Genomic DNA, 10,092 nt, shown 5'->3' with positions numbered 1-10,092 from the left:
AAAACGTCCTCTTATGAATCATTATCGTATAACGACCTTGTATATATTTTCAGTAAAGGTTCAGTCCAACTGGGATCTTGAATAATTTAACAAATACAAATGTAGGACGGCTTTATTTACACATACATACACCAGTTTACACAGTAAAACCACACATTTAAACTTCGTGTATATATATTCGTATGACTGCGGTATTGTCGATATTCGGTTCTTCATTATTTATTCGAACTTTCGTAGTGTGCGTAAGTGCACTAATCGCTAGTATTGGGTATAGTTTATTGATTTGTTTTTAAATGTTTTTAACTTATTTTATGTCAGAAATATTGTCGACTGGCTAATGCATATATAGGTTTTGTCAACGTTACCACCCACATACTAAAATCATTAACATTTATGTTACTTCAGTTTCTATCACATACTTGAAATATACTGTAATATCTCTAAGCAGATAAATTATCTTGGGCTTAAGCGCTTCATTAGTTCTCTAAAAAGGTGCAATCATTAGGACTATCGTGGCGCCTAAGATCATGATCAAACGTACAAATTGGCCGCAAAGCAATTCAGGTGCATATCTTAGTGTTACCGGCGCCGATGTCGGCCGCCGCCAGTTGCATTGGTGGGTCGTGACTCGCGATACACGCTCCTCGGATCTCATGCTAGGAATACAGTAGCTTCAACTACATACGTTGAGTATTGAGTATGAGCATAGATTGACTTATATGACCTATATTCCTATAACAGCCATACTTCTTCCTTTACTAATGTTAAAATATACCTCCATTGGCTTTTTAGCCCAAAACAATTTATGTATTTTAATTCATCAATCACTTTAAAATGTTAACAAAAAAAACGAATAAATACATCGATATTAAATATGTATTCACTAAATAAAACGTTATTTTCAGTACTCTGACTCTAACAGTGACTGTTTTTTTTTTCGTTACTGTGAAGCAAGGTGAGGACATTTCATTAGTTACTCGTTTACTGCATAAATATACTTCAGAAGATCAATCACCTCGTACACTTTTGGATAATATATCTAGGGCACAACTCCAGTCAAAGAACGTTCTCGATGCAAATCGACCTGAAATATGACTCATTTATTTACTATGCTGTAATATTTGATCATTGTAATATTCATTTACCCAAATCCCACAGTCCCCTTTACTAATTTCATTAAAATCACTATGTGTATTGATTAATTGATTAACACATTATATATTTATACTATAGGAATATAGGAACACTATGTTTGTAAATGTGAACTATATCTAAAATTTTTAAATACAAGTTGTTTACATAACGAATAATAAACAAAAGTTATGTTCTAAAACTAAATGGACACGAGTGCTACCTCACGGATATTTTCAAGAGGCTTAATATTTATTAAGGCTTATGTAATATTTGTACTATTAAATAATTACATAAAATCATACAATTTAAACAAGTGACAAAAGCTTCCCATTTTATTCTTATTAGAATAGATAAGGAAAAAAAAACACTTGAACAATCAACGATGACAACTATAATTATTACATATCGAAGTAGTTTTTCACTTTCTACTTAAACTTCATATATACATGTGCAATGTCACATAGAGTATATGTGATTGAATGTATATTTGCTTCGTATTTACATAGTAAATGTTGTGTTGGAAGGAATGACGCCATTACTTGGCTTTGTGTATTTGCACAATTATATTGTTTGCTATACTGCTATACTCAGTATTTTGCGACAAATTATATCTCATCTCATATCTAGGAAGCGTGAAGGCCAAGGCTTTAATTTTGCTTCTGGTAAAATAATGGTATAAGACGTAATGCATATGCAGTATGCACAAACATGAAGATCAGTCAGCTTAAAAAATTCACAATGCGGGATACATTAAATTCTTGATATGAATTGAAAGTCTCTCATATTAATACTTCATTAAAATTTTTAATTATGATATTTTTTTATGCAGCCAATTAGTCAAACGGATTTAGTGAACAATTCAACTTGAAATGTAGCAAATTTAAAGGGTTTACTGCCCATTTTCATCAAAATGAGGAAATTATTTTTTCTGAATGAGTTATGGTTTAATACCAAGCTTATAAAACATTAGCAAGTGAAGTTAAATTATGTAATATACGTATATTATGCAATATTGTGTTTCATAAAACCTGCACTTGGCCAGCATGATAGATTATGGCCTGAAAAACCATAGGAGACCTGCGTTGCTGCAATAGTAACATATATGGAGTGATGATGATGATGATGATGATGAATATTGCCACAAGATTCCAGTTATTTTAGCATAATCTAATCGCATTGATCGCGTTTCGGCGCATTTCCGCTGTAGAATGTGGTTCATTCTATTTTCAGCGTTAATGTGAGGTATTTTTCCATACCAATTTTGAAACCATCGTTAATTTTTAATGGCTTCCGACTCGCTATATCGACGTCAATGACAGTTTAAAGCTTTGCAAACATTGTTAACTTGTGAAACTCAGGAAATTTTAATACATATTCAGCCGACTTCTAAAAAGGAGATACCTTTTTGCTGGGTGAACCGATTTTTATGATTCTGTATTTAAGTGAAAGCTAGTGCTTACCATGTGGTACTATTAAAATTGGTCTAGTTCTGACAATTTGAAGGCAGTTTAGATTTTTTGTTTAATATTTAAGCATTCAATAAAATTTGATATGCATTACAAAGCGATCAGCATTGTGACTAGTTTTTTATTTATTTCAATGTTACGTTCAATCACGTGTTATAAAAAATAGCGAAATGCCCCAGGCATGAATTGGTACCGACTCAGGTAGGTCGGCGGCGTGACAAGCATCCGGCAATGTCACATTAATATTCACATTTCATAGAATTTGTTTTTAAACTTTTCTAACTCCCAACTTGTTTAATTGAAGGAGGTTGATCATGAAATAGAAAGCGATCTCGGCTTGTTTAACATTCGTAAATTAGTTAAAAGTGCTATGTAAGAGCAAGGTAAATATTCGCATAACCGTAGAATGTGTTGATTCAATAGTTATTCGTTTAAACGCTCTCCGCATAAAAGGTAATGATACCCACATAACAAAAATATCTTACCTCGTAATGTTCAGCAAATTGCTAAGTCTTTTGAAGGCCACCACCCTTATTGATTTAGCTGCTCTGGGTCAAGTTTATCTTTAGCCATAAACAGAATATTTTCTTCAATTATCCACAATGATTTGTTCGACATATTTCTGAACAGATCCAAGACAAAATACTTGTTGTGTAAATAACATGACTTAAATTATAACACATTACTTGGTAATTGGTACTAACTAGTATTAAATGGACAATTATTGAAGTAATTTATTGTATAGGTATTGTATTATTCATAAGCTCTATTACACAACAAACAACGCGGATGATTATGAAAATAATAATGTTTAAAAATGAAATTATAATTTAATGGCGCCTTTATGAAATAAACAACATAAGTGCTATAACAGCAACATTAAGAATGTTACGTTATGGCGTCGGATGGTGATTAGCAATGATAATTTTACTCCCCTCATTATGTCAGCAATGATTCCATGTTTTCTAATTTGATTGGATGTTAAGTGATGTGCTAATGCGATCATAAAATGTTATCATTACCACACGCCACCATTACTTAGGATATGGAAACTTTATGAACGGAAACGTTTAATCATTTTTTCATACGTGACTTTCTTGATTGATCTCCCATAGTTACATTATCAAAATATTTGTAATAGAATCATTTACAATATTTTCCACAGTGATTGACGGGCCAGCGAAATAGTTCAATGTTGTGAAAGATGCCTTAATAATATTGCCTCATTTTTGTTTCAGATGCTTGCTTGCGATGTCAAGGAGAGAGTAAGAAGGACTCGTATGGGAAGCAGGACTGTGTGGTTGTGTGGGGAGAGTGCAATCATAGTTTCCATTTCTGTTGCATGTCGCTGTGGGTGAAACAAAACAATCGCTGTCCTCTGTGTCAACAGGAATGGTCCATACAGAGAATGGGCAAATAGGCTTTTACACAATATAATCAAATTCCTTAACACTCCTCAACTATAAAAGCATTTGAAATAAATTCATGTTACTCACGATTCCGTTTTTATTTTAACATATCACTCATATCTTGTAGTTAACTATATATTCTCTATTAGATCTCTTCACAATTCTAAAATCTAAATGAAAGAGGTTAACCATAGTGCTAGTACAAGCACTCGTTGACCCTACGTCGCATCCAGATTCTATTTATAAATAAGTACAGTTCGCTCCACGCATTTACCTAGCTTTAATGAGTTAAGACGACCAGCGATGCCTAATGATTCTAGCCAGTCTAGACTATAGATAAAGAATGTGGTTATGTGAGCCTAAAATAGCTAGGTGTACCATTACATGCGGCCGGTCTAAACGGCAGCGGTTAATCTGATGGCTTGCGGATTTCTTTAACAAAGCTAATTTTGTTTACGTAATTTGAGACTGTAGATAATGTTATGTACTTATGTTTATCGTCTGGAAGACTAGAATTTGACAGATTATGCGTATGTATCGAGAATAGCACAAGATTTGACATCCAAAATTAACGTGCAATGAATCTTAAACACCGCCTAGTGCCTATGTAGTAGAATAGGTACACATTAGTAACTAATAAATCACGGAAGACTAAATGGTAATTAATCATGATTAGTGTGAAATAAATGTCGACATATCTCTATTGTTTGCTTTCACATAATTGAAAGCTTGATAAACATGTCGTATTTTTTTCTTTTATTAATAGACGATATATGAACAACACACTGTCAGGTGCTGGGTTTTGCTAAATATCTTAACTTTTTAAAGGCTCGATTGATACTAATTATTTTTTTCCTACTACTTTCAGGGTTACCTGGTAGAAATCGCTACCTATCGCGATAAGGCCGCCTTTTCCTTACTTTTAATCTTATGTTCTGCTTGCTTTTTTTTCCTTTTTATAAGCAATAAAGAATTTCATTTCCGACATTTTCTCTATACCATAACCGACTGTTGATGTGTTGTTAAATCTACTGTTCTTGCAAGTGAATTTCCAATTCCAACATTTTGAAAAAAATATGACATTTTAATCTTAATTTTATTTAATTTGGAGTCAAGAATACCTGCTTAAAAGTTTCATAAAAATCCTTAACAGCAATGACTTCGCAGTGTAGGTATCCCTTCAGTATCTGCTGATAAACCGTACAATTATCGTCGTTTCCAAACTGTTTTTGCTATTCAGAAATCATTGCTTTGTTCATGTGGTCAGTTGATTATCATCCGTTACTAGAAAAGTGCAAGTCATGTTCATATTTTACATAAAAAATTTATCTTTATAATGTTAAAATACACGGAGTAACTTCTTTAATTTACATATTTTCTATTGTATATACCAAAACTAATATAACTACAATTATCCAATTATACACAACGTTCCATTTAAGAAAAAATATTTACACTTTCCTACCCCTTTTTTAATGTTAGTACAGATATTACTTACTAGATACATATTATATTAGTTCGTGTGTTCAAGTATACGGAAATCATATTGTGCAAAAGCATAACAATAAGTATATTCTAGAACTATTCAAACAAACATGCATCTAAGAGATAATATCTACGGCTATGCAGAGGTGACATATTGAATGTGAGGAGAGCATGAATATTTATAGATCATGGTTTTATCATGGTTTTGGTACGTTGGTGGCATATGCGCAATAGACGAGATGTGAGGTGCCATACCTTAAGACATATTAATTACAGATGCATTAAACGTAATAGATATTTGTTTATTAATGAGCGCATTATGGAATTTTACTCCTGGGACCTGTTTAAGGCGTGTAATATATACTCGTATATACTTACGTGAGGTATGGAAAAATCCAAAGAGTCAATTTATGTAAGCAATTGATAGACGCAATGTCATATTAATTTGGACTGTTGTATTGATTCGCATTTTCAAGCTATGTTGCGGCATAAACAGATATCTTGACCGAATAAACATGTTTTGAAGAGAATGAATTGACTAAAATTGAAGTGAAAAGCTAAAAGCAAATAATGCAGATAATCCTTTCCCTGTCCTATTCTGTTTTTTGTTAGAGCTTAACTTAAGAATGCGGATCTTTCTTACTAAATTTAAACACTTTCAGATTTATAAGGCGGTAGCGAGTACATAAAAATATACATAATATAATATATTGGATTTAATTATTAATGAGCCGAAAATGTTTTGCAAAAAACTATTTGACCCGAAATTTATTTTTGACTATTTTTCATTAAACATAGTTAAGAACCACTACAAGAAACTTTCAAATGAAGAAAACCGCGTCAAAATCGGTATGTCAGTTAGAGAGCTAGAGACGTCGACGTCAAATTTAAAACGGATATTCGTGCCTGGCGCAAAATATAACAATTTATAAATTTCTTAATAATAATACTGATTCGCATTTGTTGTTGAAAGATAAATTTTAAAGCAAAAATCAATCTGATCTTAACACAACTATTCAAAATTGCAAGTCAGCGTTAACATCAAAACGTGATTAGACCATTTTTAACGTCGTGTGCGTTCGAATATTTACCTAGCACACTTTCAGCTACGTGATATCTTATATGAAACTATAATTAAAACGATAATTTTAAAGGATTCTTAATTCAAATATGACTGTTAGTAATGACTTATTAGTACAATTATCAGTTATTATTCGCCGATACTTATCACATTTGATGTCTAATGGTCTAATCTGATTACAACAATACGATAGCGATGACGTAAGAATGGGTTTATATAATTGTATTTTTTTAATAATATAATCACTTCACTTTTTATAGACTTATGGTGCATTTTTCCATCATAATCATTATCATTATTTTTTTTACAATTTTTTTTATTAAAAGGAATCGAATCTTTATAATTCTAATTTTGTTTTTAACAACCAAATTCTGTATAAATTAAGCATCACATGCAAATTAATTATTGTTATATGTATGCTAATGACTAAGTATCGAAAAATATATGACTAAAACCATGAAATTTGAAATGAAGTTGTTTCAGCATGTGCGATTTTATGTGATTCGCTTTCTTCAACAGAATCATATTTTCATAATATAGATGACAGAATCTTTATAATGTCGCGGCTAACGACATCAATATAAGTATTATGCAAAAATATGTAGGTACCGACAATTTCAGGTTGGAAGGGTAAAGATAAATGTATATTTGCGTAAATTACAATCTTGGCCACACTAGTATATAAAGACACAAGACATGTTTGTAAAGTAAACAATAATAAAACGTAATTAGATTTAAAAACAGCTACATTAAAATGATCATAATACGAAGAAGTTAATAATATATATACAGTAGTGAAGATATAGTACGTTGAACAAGAACATGTTTGCATGCATCTCAATAATGCATTTTTAATGAACTCGCATTGGTATTGCTTCAAAAAACTATTTTTCGATTAAAATTGAGGACACAATTGCTTCTTGAAACAATAAAAATATGGTGTTGTGGATTAATACACATGGAGAACGAATTTAAAGTTTAACATAAATACTAGTATATGCTCCTGGTAGTACCTACTGCTATGTACTAATTGTTATTTAAATTTACAACGATTTTCATAAACCACCTAAATAATTTGAATCAATGATATGGTACAAAGATAGTTTGAGACCTGGGAAAGGAATAAAAACTAAAGAAATAAGAATATCATTTTCTGAAAAGACCACATGATCCCACAAGTAAGAAGCATACTATGCTAAAATTCCTTTATTAGCCAAGTATTATTGAATCATGTATTAACTATTGTATTTAGCCATTGTATATCAAAATCTACCTATATCTATATGCAAGAACTAAAGGATGTAGGTCACAATGAGCAACGGTTTCTGGCGCCAGACTTATTAGCGGCTTAAACATAATACATATCGCTTGATGCAGATGAAGAGATGGGCATCAGGAATTCTATGAAGGTAACATTGTAATGTACTCAATTGAATTGTTATCTATGCGTAGATATAAATTATAATTTTGAGCTTCGAGAAGAATATATAACATACTAGCCTCACGTCCCGACTCCGTCCGGCTTGAGCTGGAATAATAATCAAAATAAAATCCGTTACGTCTGTTGTCCCAATGTAATATCATATTAAAGATATATATGTGACGTAGGTTCCTAAATTAATCTGAGTTTTTATTAGGTAAGTGGTATATATGTAAAAATTATCATTCAATCGTTTCATTATATAATACTCAACGAATTCATTTTGAATTTGACGTAAGTACCTGTTCATATACCTGTTGTAAAGAATTTCATCATGACCTTGTACCCATCCGTTGTAAAAAAAAACAAAATTCGTTCCTCTTAGAGGTATCTTTAATTTCGCAACTAACTAATAATAATTTCAATTTTCAACATTAAACCTGAAACTACACCGTATAATGAATGTTATATTATAAATAACAATTTATTATATATGATTGTTACATTGGTTTATCAAAAGGACTTATATCGTGCATTATTTTGATCGAAGTGTACAGACACGTTTCGCCACACCCGGCCAGGCCTCCGATGGCGACCAATCACAGCGCTCGGCGGTAACTGTAATCTTAACTTTCAATGCATCGGACTATAGTCAGCCTTGAATAGAAGTAATTATTGCGTCAGCCGATGTCTATCGAACGTTAGGCATAAATCATAATTATGATATCATATTTCTGCAAATATCTTGCGACATATTATACCTACCTGAAACTCAGTCATTAAAAATTATTTTTCGTAAAAAATTGGTGGTACTTAGAGGAGATAAGAGTCGGTTGTTATACATACCTACTTTGTTTGAATAAATTTGTGGAAAGACTATCTTTCCGACCGTAGCTTCGCTCGCGGAGTCAAATGAAAATTCTGTCCGGGGATTTAACGGGATTAAAATCGCACTATGTCCTCCTCGCGTCTTAAACTATCATATGCACTAATAAATATATTCCTTCATTTTATGGTGTGGATAAACCTAGTGCCAGTTGATGTAAGTAAATGAAATAGTTTCGCATTTTTAGCACAAGGACAGTCTGGCTCGCGTTATCAATAAATAAATTAAGTGATATTTTTAATAGTCTTCGAAATTTAATTAAGGTTATAGACCTTTTACATAAACAAAGGGAAGTTCATTGGATAAGGGAAGTACATTACAAAAATTGCACGACAAAAAGAGGCTTTTGTATTTAGATTTTGATAAATAAAATCGATAAATTTATCTGTTCAACTATTTTTAGCTATGCGTCATGTCAAGAGTTATTACCATTCGTACTTTGTGATTATTTGAAATATTATTTTTGTACAATCAACTTTATTTTTTTACCTGACATTGATATCACAACTCAAAAACGATTGCAATTACATCAGCCACAATTTTTTATGGCACACTTTATCATAATTCTTACAAGTATATTGTATAGTCTATTTGCTTCCCCCTTTTTCTTGCAAAAATGATTTTTAGACCTAATATGCAAGGTTAATAATAAATAAGTATATTACCTACCTCGACCATTCGTATTTTATGAAGCATCATCATATCTGTGTGTGTAGTAAAGTTTCAGAGGTACATGAATATATATGAACATAACTACGTGTCTGCGGTAACGAACCCATAAACAATCTATAGTTAACTTGCAAGTTCCCTATTTATGAGAGCTGAATATAAACTTCAATAGCAATGGGATATGCGCAATTATTTCAGTTTGTTTATTGCGGAACTATGTATTTGGAATCTTCCTGAAAGAGCAAATTTTTTTCGCATAGGGTATCCAGTATACGAGATGTAAGTATCGAGCCTCCGTTTTTTATGTACATTAAACACTGTATCCAAAATAATGCTAATTATTTAAAGTAGAACAAGCAATGGTTGGATTAATGAAATTAATGTGTGAAGCCAAAGGCCAAAGCGCCAATAAGGGCCAACGGCATGGCATCGATACATGTATAATATAATGCCGTACCTACAATATACAAGATTATCATATCTTAATTGAACATTAAAAAAGTCTTTGTTTTTATTAGTTTTCCTATACATCTATGTATCTT

At 31.7% G+C, this 10,092-nt stretch overlaps 1 protein-coding gene across 1 annotated transcript in view; it reads left to right on the top strand.

Moving 5' to 3' along the window:
* Positions 1 to 4,098, top strand: part of LOC119829797 (RING-box protein 2) — a 30,244-nt gene extending 26,146 nt beyond the window's left edge. Inside the window, exon 2 of the mRNA XM_038352507.1 lies at positions 3,839 to 4,098. Within this exon, the coding sequence (XP_038208435.1) occupies positions 3,839 to 4,020 (182 nt within the window). The 3' untranslated portion in view covers positions 4,021 to 4,098. The remainder of the gene's footprint in view (positions 1 to 3,838) is intronic.
* Positions 4,099 to 10,092: the final 5,994 nt, after the last annotated feature.

Source organism: Zerene cesonia, chromosome 10 (assembly GCF_012273895.1).
Source record: "Zerene cesonia ecotype Mississippi chromosome 10, Zerene_cesonia_1.1, whole genome shotgun sequence".
In the NCBI taxonomy this organism is placed as follows: Eukaryota; Metazoa; Arthropoda; class Insecta; order Lepidoptera; family Pieridae; genus Zerene; species Zerene cesonia.
The sequence above is the reverse complement of the archived record's forward strand: the minus strand, read 5'-3'. Positions and strand labels throughout refer to the sequence as shown.